The sequence below is a fragment of the Lacerta agilis genome, chromosome 16 (genome assembly GCF_009819535.1).
Source record: "Lacerta agilis isolate rLacAgi1 chromosome 16, rLacAgi1.pri, whole genome shotgun sequence".
Classification (NCBI taxonomy): Eukaryota; Metazoa; Chordata; class Lepidosauria; order Squamata; family Lacertidae; genus Lacerta; species Lacerta agilis.
The window spans coordinates 33748206-33762602 of record NC_046327.1 but is presented as its reverse complement, the minus strand read 5'-3'; the positions used below and the strand labels follow the sequence as shown (position 1 = coordinate 33762602).

Genomic DNA, 14397 nt, shown 5'->3' with positions numbered 1-14397 from the left:
TTTCTCCATGGTTTTAAGTTTGGTGATTAGTTGCAATTCAGCCACTTCTCTTTCCAGTCTATTTCTGAAATTTCTTTGTATTAAGACAGCTACTTTGAGATCTTTTATAGAATGTCCTGGGAGATTGAAGTGTTCTCCTACTGGTTTCTCTGTCTTGTGATTCCTGATATCAGATTTATGTCCATTTATCCTTTGGCGTAGGGTTTGGCCTGTTTGTCCAATATAGAGAGCTGAAGGGCACTGTTGGCATTTGATTGCATACACAATGTTGGAAGATGAGCAATTAAATAGTCCTGAGATGGTGTGTTTGATGTTGTTGGGACCAGTAATGGTGTTATCCGGGTTTATGTGGCAGCAAAGTTGGCATCTGGGTTTATTGCAGGCTCTGGTACCAGTGTCCATGTTGAGTCCTGTTTTTGTATTATTGTGGGTGAGGAGCTGTTTGAGATTGGGTGGCTGTTTGTATGCGATGAAGGGTCTTCCTCCCAGAGCTTGAGAAAGAGAACTGTCATTGTCTAGGAGAGGTTGTAGATCTCTGATGATGCGTTGTACTGTTTTAACTTGGGACCAACTCAGTTGGTCTCTAAGGTGCTACTAGAAAGAATTTTCGATTTTGTTTTGACTATGGCAGACCAACACGGCTACCCACCTGTATCAGGGCTGATTTATTTAAGGATGGATAAGTTTGATCTTCTTGCAGTCCATGAGACTCTCAAGAGCCTCCTCCAGCACCATAATTCAAAAGCATCAATTCTTTGGCGATCAGCCTTCTTTATTAATTTATTCTTAAATTGGAGCCCCCAAAATAGTGGGCGTGTTATACACGGGGGCATGTTATACACGGAATAGTATGGTAACTTTGCTCCGCTAAATGTGTATTCTGCAGTTGACCTCCTTTGCAAATGTTTTAAGTTGAAATCTTTAGGACAATATTTTAATTTCCTGCTAATTGTGTTGCTTTGTATTTTTAATTTTCATTTGCCCCCCACCCCCCGTTATGTTTTATTCTGGATTGTTCTATTTGATGTTTTAATTTAGGTTGCAAACCGCTTTTGAAATTTCCCCCCTTAAAGGAATAAAGATTGGAATTTAATTGACTGACCCGGGAGGAGGGTCAGCGTGCTGTGTTTTGGAAAGTATGTGGTTAAATGTAAAATGACTTTTGCTACCTCTGTGAGAGGGGAGTTTGGTGCGTATTGCTCCCCTCGGTGGGAGAGGGGGGAGCCAGGAGTGTTTAACCACGTATTATAATGTATTGGCTTTAATTGGTTTTTAATTGGAAAATCAAATAAATTCTTTTTTTTTAAAAAATGAAATTTCCCCCCTTAAAAATAGAGAGTGGAATGGAAATGAAATTGATGATGATGATGAAGCAGCAGCTGGCCCAGACTCCTGCCACTACCACCTGTGGAGGCTGCCGGTGGCCTTAATGCACCTGCCAATTGTTCTTGCCCAGGATCTTGCCTATGCCAGACCTTTTACATGGATTGGTTGAAGGGAGTGGGCATGTTCCCCCCCATGTCATCTTTGCACTGACACCCCCCCCCCAAAAAAAACCTATTTGCGCTGTACTTGGTTTAACAACATAGGGCAAAACAGATTGTGTGTATAGCAAATTATTACTGGGGGGGGGGGTTGGAATGACACAGGAGGGAAAGGGTTAACCTGGGGCTGGGCCAGCTGCAAGCAATGATTTTAAAATGTGCTTAAAGTCACTTCCAGTTTGACCCCAAAAGCAGAAAATCCAGTTGGCACTCCTCTAATGCAAACTTGGCCTGTGTGTGTAGCAGCATGATCATAGGAAATTTACTCTGCAGCTGGGAGATCACATTTTTCAGTACTTCCTACACGAACACTCGAGGGCAAAGCAGGAAAAAGGACAGGGAGCAAGTTGGGCCGCAATTTTCATGTGCTGGCATTCCCTGCTACCTGTGTGGAATTTAAGAACAAAAAATGGAAGTACTTTTTTATCTAAAAAAATGACACACCTCCAGCAATCTGAAGCGGTACTGTAAACTGCCATCTTGGGCTTATCGCCATTCGCCTTTCTGCTGTTCTTTCCAGGCACCGTCTGTGATTTAAAGCTCCGTGTCTGAGCGCACCCCCCCCCACACACACTTCTGAATATTACTTTTTCAGAATACCAAGTGGAATATTTAGGTTAATTGACAGGGCCCAATAGGCCTCAGGAAGGCCCACGAGTTCTTATGCTTATTTCCTGCTGTGTTTATTTCAGGAACCTCTCTTGATCCTGGTGTTTGCTGCGACGAGGAATGAAAAAGCAAAACGGTCTCCCCTTCTACAGATGTGTGGTAACTTTCGCTTATTATTAAAAGTTGCATTTTCCCCCCTCAAAAAAACGAGCACATTATTAATTATGGCAATACACAGATTTATTTAAATCACCAAAATGATTAGTTTAAAAAGTAGATGGTTAAAATCAACCCAAATCTGAACGTTCTCAGTGGCGAGGTTCCACACTGAAGCATGGTCAAAGGATCAGTAGGAGAGTTGTTTTAAGCATGTGCAAAGTGCCTGCCCTCCATCACAAAGTAAGGGTGGTCAGAGGGTTTGGCTTCCAGGCAGAGCAATGAAAGAGGCAGGAAAGGTACGAGGAATGGAATTATTGTCCCACAGGATGCCTCTCCTTCACCCCAGGCCTTCAGTCCATTTCCTCTCATTCGTTCACCAGGTCAGGTTCTTGGCCTGGCAGTTTCTGAAAGGGACATCAACTCCCCCTGACATCTGGGCACTCACCTGGTCTACTCTACAATTCCCCTCTTCCGGTTCCCAGGATTCTTTGTGGGAAGCCATGACTTTTTGAAGTGTATGGTATGGATGGGAACCCCATTGCGGTTGAGGAAACAACTAGCTGTTCTCCAGGGAGTCGGGACTAGTTAGGATGCACTGGGGGGGGGGGTCACTCTCATGGTTGAACAGTACAGTGTTTCCCAAACTCTGTTCTCCAGAACCCTGGAACCTTATTGAGGTCCCTCAAATGAAGACAGGCAATGGCTGATGAAATTGTTGGAAGGACAGATTGCCATGTGTCGTCGTCGTCCCCTCAAACTTCCTCAACACAGAGTGGGCATTTGCTGCACAAAAGCTGAGTGTTCGTCACCTAAAAACACCTCCCAGAATCTTCCGAAATGCACAAGGCATGGGGACAAGAGAAGGTCATGCAGATAGAAGATAAAAGTTCCCTGAACGTAAGAAAACTTGAAAGTCACTAAGACAGGGCCACAGTGATGAGGAACACATATTCTAAAGGAGGGCTGCTGCTGTTGCTTGAATTTAAACAGATGAAAACTGACCACGCAGGGCCAAATTCTATACAAACACAGAATACCCATTTTTTTAATAGTTCTGGAGATGGTGGGGGGGGGGGAAGAGATTAACCCCACCCTTCAGTCTTGCACCCCGCCCACCCCCAGTTCAGTTCATCTTGATCAGGATCTGTTCAGCAAAGAGCTTTTTCAGCTGAGCCACTTCAGCTGAAAGTGACGCTAGCTGGCTTCGCAAGGTGCTGTTTTCCGCCTGGTACTCAGGACCCGGCGGGGCGGGTAGCTGGGCGCCGGGAGCCTCCGCCTCACAGCAATTCTCAAAGGCCATTGTGCGCACAGGGCTGGCGACATTCCCCTGCTCCTCCCGTGCAGCTGGGGGCCTCCAGGTTCCTACCGGTGGAGATGGCGTGTAAGGTCCAGATTGCTCCCCGCCCGTTTCCTCTGCCCCCCCAGCCATTTTGAAGCGCAGCTTGTGGGGGAGGCCTTTGACGCTCTCCCCGGACTCGTAACGGCCAACCCGACCCACGTCAGCTCCCTCGCTCGGGGCATCGGGCACCAGGCAGTGCCCGTCGTAGGCAACCCCTTCCTCGGCCCTGTCGCGCTCCTCAAAAAAGACAGGGCTGCCCATGCTGGAGCTGCCCGGCGTGGAGAAGCCAGAATCCTCAGAGCTGGTGGCTGGCTCTGGGCGGAAAGGGCAAGCATAGTGGGGTGTGTCGGGAGCCACAGGGTAGTGCTGGGGTGGGGCTGTTGGCTGGTGGATCTCTGTGGCAAGAGCAATCACGGGCTGGTGAGGCTCAGCCGGATCCCGAATCAGGCCGAAGCGGAACTTGAGGGCCAGGAGCTCCGCCTTGAGGCGGGCGTTCTCCTCCAGAAGCGCCAGCACCCGGCCCTCCAGCGCTAGGTCGCTGACCCGCCGCTTCTCCCGAGAGCGCTTGGCCGCCTCGTTGTTCTTCTTCCTCTTGTCCCAGTAGCCGTCATCTTTCTTGTCGTCCGGGGTGAATTCCCGCTTGCGCCGGGCCGTGCTGGAGGAGCCCCCTGGCTCCCTTTGCTGCGGCCCAGCGCTGCCTCCTGTTCTGAGCAGGGAGTGGCTTAGCAGGCCGTTGACCGAGAGCAGCGAGACGGTCTCCTCGGCAAAGCACGACACCGCAGTGCGCAGCTCGCACACGTGGGCTGGTGGAGGCGGCTGCGGGAGCTCCGATTGAGGCTGGGCTGGAGGGTCTTCCAGGGGCAGGTCCATTCCCTCAAAGTCTGTGGGGTGGGAGGAAAGGAGAGCAAGTGATTGAGAGCATGCTAGGGCTGTTTTCTCTCAGTGTGTGCACCTGGGAAATGAAGAGGACCTCGGGGCAGAAGGAACCTTTTCACAGGTCCAACCGTGACCTCTGCAGTTTTCCCTGTGCCCAGGATCACAGAAAGAGTTAACATTGCCAAGAGGTTGCTTAGTGTTCGAACAAACCCACACATATGTAAGGCAGTGCCAAAGAGCCCTGAAATGTCAATATTATTAGTCATTCCTAAAGCTGTTTTTAGCTACGCAATCCGCATTTATCCTTACAACAGTCATGTAATAAGGCAGATTGCTATTTATGATTTGTTTTCAGAGATGGGTCGCTGGGATCCAAAATAGACTTGACAAGTAGGAGTTCAAACACACCAATATCTCCTGTGCTGGAGAAATACTAAGAGGCCGAGTTACAAAATCAAGATGTCCCCAGTTTGATTCTTGTGCCTGCCAAGAGCTCACCCACCTGCATTCTGGAGATAAAAACCCATGTCAACCTTATGTAGTTGTTAGAAGAACCACAAGGGAACATATGTGACGTGGTTTAGAGGGTTCCAATGTCATGTAAGCGCTGAGTATTACTGCTAAAAAAGGGTGGACTTTTAAAGGACAGAGGCAGAAGCCAAAGTTACGCCCAAAATCTGAAGCAAGTCAGTGGCGACTTGGGGGCTCATCCAGACTTCCTTTTGTGCCACGCTTTTCCGGCACAGGTCTGCGGAAAACCCGATTTCCCTTTGCTCTGATTCAGCAGTAAAATGTGGGTTTTCCTGGTCCCTGTTTTTTTGCTGCGTGGCCTGTAGTTGTTTTAGATCAAGGCTGTTTGTAAGCAAGGACAATCCAGCGTCTGAGACCTACAGGAAGGAAATACCATTTTCCAGATGGAAGATACATGGAAGACAGGAAGCTGCCTTATACAGAGTCAGACCATGGCTCCATCTGACATACTACTGTCTACACTGACTGGCAGCAGCTCCCCAGGGTTTGAGCCAGGGATCTTTTCCCAATCCAACCTGGAAATGCTAGGGATGGGCTTGGAATCTTTGTGCCTGCAAAGGATGTGCCCTGCCACTGAGCTATAGCTCTTCCTCCTTACATTTTTTTTTTTTTGGGGGGGGGGAGACCCCCACACCCTGCATACATACAAGGCAGTACCATCAATATACATGGGAGTGATTTTTAATGTCTAATGTTTTACCATTTTTTATGTGCTGTAAGCCACCCAAAGTGGCTGGGGAAACCTAGCCAGATGGGAGGGGTATAATTTATTCATTCATTCATTCATTCATTCATTCATTCATTCAGGGACTGTAGGTGGCAAGTGGTGTTCTGACACTTGCTCTTCTTTATCAGTCTGGCACACTGTTAGAAACTCAGATATACAATGGTACCTCTGGTTACGAGCTTAATTCGTTCCGGAGGTCCGTTCTTAACCTGAAACCGTTCTTAACCTGAGGTACCACTTTAGCTAATGGGACCTCCCGCTGCTGCAGGCGCACGATTTCTGTTCTCATCCTGAGGTAAAGTTCTTAACCCAAGGTACTACTTCCGGGTTAGCGTAGTCTGTAACCCGAAGTGTTTGTAACCCGAGGTACCACTGTATAAGCTAATTGCCAAATGGGGCCTTAAACCTAGCACCACAATGGAATGTCTAGGCACTATTTTTCTTTTATGAAATTTATTATCATTATTCATTTCATTTCTATACCACTTTATATTTTAAAGGGAGGGAAAGTCTCAGAGTGGTTGACAACACAATAAAACATCAAATAAAACTATTTCAAGTTTCAAGGAAAAATTTCCAGGTCCTTCTCTGACATTTCGCTTACCCCATATTTATTTACCTACTTGATTTATATAGCTGCCCCATAGCAGAAGAACTCTAGAAAGTCAATGTGGTTACCCTGGGAGATCAGGGTTCAAATCCCCACTCAGTCATGAAGCTCACCGGGTGACCATGGGCCAGTCACATCCTCTTAACCTCCCTCACAGGGTCATTGTAGGGATTAATTGAGGAAGAGGGACTCCTTTAGATGGAGAATGGATGACACCTTGATGAGAGATACCAAGCTAGTAGAAAGGGCAGCAAAAAAGATGAAGGAGTATTTTCAATTCAATCTAAATTCGGAGGTGGAAAAGAGGACTGTTTGGGATGCAAGCAAAGCAGTAATGAGAGGGTTCCTGATAAGTGAAAAGGCAAAGAAGAAGAGACAACAAAACGCAGAAATGGAAAGACTTTTGAAACTAATTCAAGGGAAAGAGAAAGAACTAAGAGGACACCCTAAGAATCAAAAAATACAAAAAGAAATAAAATACTTGCAATCCCAATATGCTAAAATTATAAATCAGGACATCGAATGGAAGATTAAAATGATGAAACAGAGATCCTTCGAGTCAGCAAATAAGTGTGGAAAACTACTAGCTTGGCAATTAAAGAAGAGACAAAAAGCAAATATCATCAATAATTTGGAAGTAAATGGAAAGACGGTGGAGAATCCGGAGGAAATTAGATGGCATTTCCAAAGGTTTTACAAACAACAGTACAAGGAGGAGAAGATAGATGAAATAGAGATAGACCAATTCCTGGAGAAAAATGGTTTGCAAAAAGTCCCAGAAGATAAATTAAGAATACTCAACCACCCTATTTCGACACAAGAGATTGAAGAAGCAATCAACAGTATGCAGATAGGAAAGGCCCCAGGACCAGATGGTTTAACCGCAAAATATTACAAAAGTTTGAAAGAATGGCTATCACAGCCTCTAAAAGAAGTTTGCAATAGTATATTAGAGGGAGATAGGGCACCAGAGACATGGAAAGAGGCCTATATCACACTGATTCCGAAGCCAGACACAGACAAGACCAATATGAAAAATTATCGTCCAATTTCTTTGTTAAATGTGGATTATAAGATTTTTGCGAATGTTATGGCTACAAGATTAAAAAGAGTGCTCAAGGATTATATACACAAAGATCAAGCAGGTTTTTTACCAGGAAGACAACTAAGTAACAATACTAGAATAGTTGTGGATATCCTAGAGAAACTGGAAAAAAATATAAATACGGATGCGGCACTGATGTTTATAGATGCAGAAAAAGCCTTCGATAATATTTCTTGGACATTTATGAAGAAAAATCTGGAAAGAATGGCAGTTGGACAACGATTCTTGAATGGCATTAATGCCATTTATACAGAACAAAAAGCTAAAATTATAATTAACAGTGTGATATCGGAGGAGATCAGAGTGGAAAAAGGAACAAGACAAGGGTGCCCTATCTCCCCTTTATTATTTATTACGGTCCTGGAGGTTCTTCTAAACATGATACGAAAAGAGAACCAGATTAAAGGAATAAGGGTGGGAGAGAAGGAATACAAGGTACGTGCCTTTGCTGATGATCTAATGTTATCCCTACAAGATCCTGAAAGTAGTGTCCCCAAGGCATTGGAATTAATTGAGAAGTATGGGCAGGTAGCCGGCTTCAAACTTAACAAACAGAAGACCAAAGTGTTGACTAAAAATATGAAAACAGAACAAATACAAGTGTTACAAGAATCCACTGGCCTCAGTTTTGCTAAGAAAGTAAAATATCTAGGGATCAATCTCACTGCAAAAAACCTGAACTTGTACAAGGACAACTATGAGAAGCTGTGGACCGAGATAAAAAAGGACTTAGAGATATGGACAAGATTGAAACTCTCACTAATGGGTAGAATAGCTGCTGTGAAGATGAATGTCTTGCCAAGGATGCTGTTTTTATTTCAAGCCATTCCAATTTTAGATAAGTTGGATTGTTTTAAAACATGGCAAAAGGACCTATCAAAATTCTTATGGCAGGGGAAAAAGCCCAGAATTAAATTTAAGATTTTAACGGACTCTAAAGAGAGAGGAGGCTTTGCTCTGCCGGACTTAAGGATTTATTTTGAAGCGGCGGCCTTTTGCTGGTTGAAAGATTGGTTCAAATTGGAAAATACTGATGTTTTAGATTTGGAAGGCTTTGACAACATGTTTGGGTGGCATGCTTATCTTTGGTACGACAAGGCTAAGGTCCACAAGACTTTTAAAAACCATATAGTTAGAAAAGCCTTGTATCAGGTTTGGATGAGATATAAAGACTTGTTAGAGAGAAAGACTCCTAGATGGATTTCACCAGTGGAGGCCAAGGCTTATAAGAGACCAAACATGTCTGCAAGATGGTTAAGGTATATAGATATATTGCAGCAGGAAGGTGAATCGTTTAAATTGAAAGGTTATGACCAGGTAAAAAGCGAGGTCACCGACTGGCTGCAATATCATCAAATTTATGAGATTTTCAAAGCAGACAAGAAGATCGGTTTTCAAGTTGAAAAATCAAAACTGGAAACAGAGCTAATAGATTCGAATTCAAAAAACCTTTCCAAAATGTATAATTTGCTGCTAGAGTGGCATACGAAAGATGAAATGGTTAAATCAACAATGATAGATTGGGCAAAAGATGTGGGACATAACATTATGTTAGAGGACTGGGAAAGATTGTGGAAGGAAGGTATCAAATTTACAGCTTGTAATAATTTAAGAGAAAATATTATGAAAATGTTATATAGATGGTATCTAACACCAGTTAAAATCGCTAAGATGAATCCGTCAATGACTAATTTGTGTTGGAAATGTAAATTAGTGGAAGGTACCTTTTATCATATGTGGTGGACATGCCCAAGGGTCAAAGCCTTCTGGGATAAGATTTACAATGAACTCAAAAAGGTAATGAAAATTACCTTTAGCAAGAAACCAGAGGCTTTCCTTTTGAGCATGACCAATGAACAGATACCCAGCCAAGACAGAATATTTTTTATGTATGCCACGACAGCAGCTAGGATTTTATTGGCAAGAAACTGGAAGGGTGAAGAGATCCCAACGGTGGAAGAATGGCAGATGAAGTTAATGGACTTTATGGAGCTTGCTGAACTGACCGCGAGAATCCGAGACCAGAGGGAGGAGAAGGTGTCGAAGGATTGGAAGAAATTTAAGGATTATTTAGTTAATAGTGTAAAATTGAATATTTGAGCAGAATTAGCTGTTGAATAGGCTTTAGCTTGATAAATATAAGTTAAAATTTCGGTAAGAATTTTACAGTATAAGATATAAATAAGAGTGTCTGAAGATTTTGGGAATAGATTAAGAACTATGTTTTTAGTAAACGAATCTAAGGACAATTAAGATGGTTATTAGTTATGAAAGTAGATATATAGCTACTTAAAGTATATTTGGATTAACAATGCAGTGGAGGGTGTGGGGGAAGTCCCCCTATGCTTAGAAGAAAAAAGAAGAATGAGATAAAGATTAGTGTTTAGATAGGTTTGTATGTGTTTTCTTATGTTTATTGAGTTGTTGTTTGAGTTGTTTATTGTGTATTGTATTTTGTATTTTTAGTGTATTGGTGTATGTTTTGTTCTCTTTATATATGCATATGGAAAATAATAAAATCTTTAAAAAAAAAAATAATTGAGGAAGAGGGGGAACCATGTACTCCTTGGAGAAAATGGTGGCATATACTGTATATTATGGTGTATAAGACTACTTTTTAATCCAGGAAAATCTTCTCAAAAGTTGGGGGTCGTCTTATACGCCGGGTGGAGAATCTGCGGTCAAGTGTATCTCAAACTCTATATTTTAACTGGAAAAGTTGGGGGTCATCTTATACGCCCAGTCGTCTTATACGCCGGAAAATACGGTAAATGCAATAAATAAGCCCTTCTGCTTACCTGCTTAAGAAAGTTGGAGGGGGCAGCCAGATGGAGATGTCAGTTGCCAACCTGGCATCCAAAGATCTCCACATGGTCACAACTGGAACCACGCCAGTCACAAAATTTCTAGCACTGGTCTGGCAATGTAGAGGATTACACCTGGGCACCAGTCTGGCAGAACCTCATTGCTAAAGTAGCTGATTTTTTCCCCCTAGCCATCCATCTGCATAGGAGTATTGAGCCCGCTGTGCCCTAAAACCCTCTATGTTTTACTCCGTCCTTCTTCCATCGTCATCCTCAAAATAGTGGTATTAGATGGATAGGTTACATCTGTGTTCCCCAACCATGGGGCTCCAGCTCTTTTTGGACTCCCATAATCCCTAGCTAGCAGGACCAGTGGGCAGGGATAATGGGAATTGTAAACAGCTGGAGACTCAAGGCTGGGAAACACTGCAGTGCTTTTTTAAAAAGGAAAAAGGGTGCCGTACTCACCATGAAGTTGTTACAGTAAGAGCCACACTTTTAACATTTGAGGGTGAAAGGTGCAAGTACTGGGTACCCTTGAGTAACCCTAGAAAAAAAAGCCCTTGGGCATGCATAATGTGCTTGTGTGTGCCTGTGCATCTGACTCAAGGTGTCCCGGTGAATTTCATGCCATTTTGAACCCAGATTTCCTTCTATGCCCCAAATGCTAGTCAATACACCACACTGAACATACTGTATATAAGGGTACCTTTTACCGTATGTAGTGGGAAAGTGAAGGACTTCTGGGAAATGATTTATAATGAGATTTTTTTTAAATGTTGAAATATACATTTGTTAAAAAACCAGAAGCCCTTCTATTGGGTATGGTTGGTACAGAAATTCATAAGAATGATTTTAAAAAATTGTTTTTATATGCGATAACTGCAGTAAGGATACTATTAGCCCAAAGATGGAAACTAGAAGAAATACCAACTAAAAAAGAGTGGCGAGAGAAACTGATGAACTATGCTGAGATGGCGAGACTAACAGGGAAAATCTGGAACCAGCAGGACCAGACTTTCCTAAAGGAATGGAAGAAGTTTTCGATATATTCGCAAAGCAATTGTAAACAATTGACATCACTTGTAGGGTTAAAAGAAGTTTTGTAAGGAGGAATTTATAAATTATTGTGAAAAGAATTAAGAATAGATGTATTGGAAATCTGAGTTTATAGCAATAATTATAGTAACAAAAGGAAATGCATAATTAGAAAGACTTTAGAAAACCAGCAGTCGAGGTTGGAGGAAGTCTTAGGCTGTGACAGCCAAAAATTTCAAAATGATGTTTAAAAGGATGTTATGCTGGAAAATATGTGTAAAAACCAATAAAAAATTATTATATAAAAAAAGAACATACTGTACTGTATATAAAAACACATTAGGAAAAAATGTGGCGGAACAGGAAACAACCCCCCACTACAGATTACAATTGTTTTAGGTGGAGATCAGATTCCAAAACAACCAAGAAGTAATCCATCTCCACCCCCTCCTCAGCACGGAGCTTCAGGATTAAGTCCTGCTAAGCTCAAATGGGGCTTACTTCTAAGCAGACATGCATAGGATTTCATTGTATGTCTTTTCCTGGGCTGAAGGAGTGAGCCAGTGACCTCAAATCCCTTCTTCCTTCTGTCCCTCTTCTAGGCACTGCTGTTAACTAGGTCACACTGCCGTAACAGTTCCCTCCCTCCCACAGAACTCCCCTTTACCCGATTTACTGGGAACATTCCAGTCCGCAGATAGGACTGCATGTGCCGTCCTGCCAAAGGAGGAAGGCTGGGAAGAACGCACAGTTTGTTCCAAGAAAAAAAAAACCAGGAAAACTCCAACAACAACAAAAAAAACCCACCCACAGCTACTACACAACAAGTAAAAGAGACACACAAAAAGCACACTTTTTGGTTATGTAAGATACACCTCTCTTTCTAGGTCTTTGTTTTCACAGGTAAAAAGGTTGCCGCTAACCACCACCAATCCAAAACGCTGGGAGGTGTCAACACTTCCCGGTCGAGGTGAGGCTGAAACCAGAGTTTTGTCTGAGCACGTTAAAGAAAAGAAGCAGTTTTGAGTCAGATGAAAGGAAAAGAAAGAAGTCAAGCTGGCTGTGTGCCATAGTTATTGGGGCAATAGTGCTGTTTAAAGTCATGTGTTGGTTTAATGAAATAATTAATACAAGAATTAGCAGGGCTCTCTTTATCTTCACAAACTGTCAGTTCTGTAACAGGTGGCTCTGAAACTTCATATCACTTGGAGATACAGGAAGTATGCAAGCTTTTGAACTACACCGAGTTCTGCGCAAGGTCAGGAATATAACTGCAGAGCAGACAGAAAGCTATTTCTTACATCCCACTATATTAGGTCTGTTATGTGGAACAAACAGAGGAACTACACTTAACTGCCAGCCTTCCTCAAAGCCTTGCACATCCATAGGTGACAATTCTAACCTCGCCTACCTGGGAGTAAGCCCCAATGAACTCAAAAGGAATTATTTCTGAGCAGACATGGTTAGGATTGTGCTGATAATCTCATCCATGTGTGTAGGTGCAGCACTCCAAAGGTATCCAAAGGCCAACCCCAGAGATTTTGCTGCCCCACATAATTCAAGGTGTGCCCCAGAATCTCTTGCCATGTCATGTAGGAGGCTGAGGAGCACCCAGTGGGGCAAGTAGGCAAGTTTAGACCCAGGGCTGTAATTGTCTTGCATGCACATACCCTAGATGGAAATGTACAGTACATTGCTTCACTTACTTCAAAATGTTAGGGAGGCCCTCCCCTATTCACTCTTTTCAGTCCTGCCCCACAGACCTGTCCTGATGGTAGGTGCCCATTGGCAACACCTGTTGCACTACAGCTTGCATTATTGTGTTTTTAATATTCTGTTGGGAGCTGCCAAGAGTGTCTGGGACAGCCCAGTCTGACAGGCAACTAATAATAGTAGTAGTAGTAGTAGTAATAATAATAATAATAATAATATTGTACCCCAATACAATATTGCTTGTACACCCACAACAACACACACTATGCATGTTTACATTGGGGGTGGACCCTCCAAAGCCCAACAGTATTACAGCTATCATATACAATTTCAGAAATATTGATTGTGCCCTGCATAGATCAAAAATTCCATTTTTTTAAAAGAAAAAATATGTGTGCGTGAAATACGGAGCATGTGTGATGTATGATCTCAAGTCTGCGTGCAAGCCCTCGCCTCTCCTGACCTGGGAAACCCTTTCCCCGCAGATTACAGGTGCCAGTAGTTGATCGTTCAGGGACGCTCAGGGAGCTGGACGCGAAGCACACTCTGCACGTGCTCAGAGGCTCCCCATGACGGCACCTAAAACCACCACTGAGAGCGGCTGAGGCCCTGCGCGGAGAGACCCCCCGCAACAAGCCACCTTCGCGTTAACGCGAGTGAAAAAGAGCTGGGTTAAAGAACTGGTGCAGGCGGGGGGGGGGCGTCTCTCGCATAAGCCCAAGACCCCCCTCCCGCACCGCCATCCCCTTTGTCTCAGTGTATTGACCTACCCCTACCCCCCCGCCCCCTGCCAAACCTCCCCCGCGCCCCCCCACCCACCCCCAGCCTCACCTCGACGCAGCCGGGAGGGTCGGGCGGAGAGACGCGCGCAACCGGGGCGAGGTGCAGGAACGTCCCTCTGGGGCCTTCGCCTTGCGCCAGACCTGCTCTCCGGCCTGCTCGCTGGAGGGAGCGTCCCGCGCCGGTGTCTGGAGCAGCGGCGGCCGCAGCAGCTCCGGCCCTCTCGAGGCGCCTCCCCTCGGCGCGCCAGAGCCGCCCTCGCCCGAACCCGGGTCAGCCGAGGACGCCGCCTCGCCTGGCTTCACCCCGGCCGCGAAGGAAAGCAGCAAGGGCCCGCCGTCAGGCCCGCTGAGGCCACGAGGGAGGAGGCATCGCTGCTCTTCGCTCTCGGAGAACGAGAAGGGCCCCGAAGAGCCGAGCTGGAGCCAGGCAGCCGGGCCCGCGATGTCGCGCGCCTTGCGCGCTGCTCGGCCTGCCTGGAGCTCCGGCCTGGCGCGCCCTTGGTGCTTTGCGTAGCGAAGGGCGACCTTGCTGGCCAGGAGAGCGGGTGCCAGTCTTGCAG

General features: G+C 44.7%; 1 protein-coding gene across 1 annotated transcript; it reads right to left on the bottom strand.

Annotated features, from left to right (window-relative positions):
* Positions 1-3406: 3406 nt before the first annotated feature.
* On the bottom strand, positions 3407-13993 carry LOC117060970. Its single transcript, XM_033173598.1, has 2 exons — positions 13887-13993; positions 3407-4532 (listed from the first exon to the last, which is right to left on the bottom strand). Exon 2 carries the CDS (start codon positions 4519-4521, stop codon positions 3436-3438), a length of 1086 nt encoding a protein of 361 aa, XP_033029489.1. The 5' UTR covers positions 4522-4532; positions 13887-13993; the 3' UTR covers positions 3407-3435.
* Positions 13994-14397: the final 404 nt, after the last annotated feature.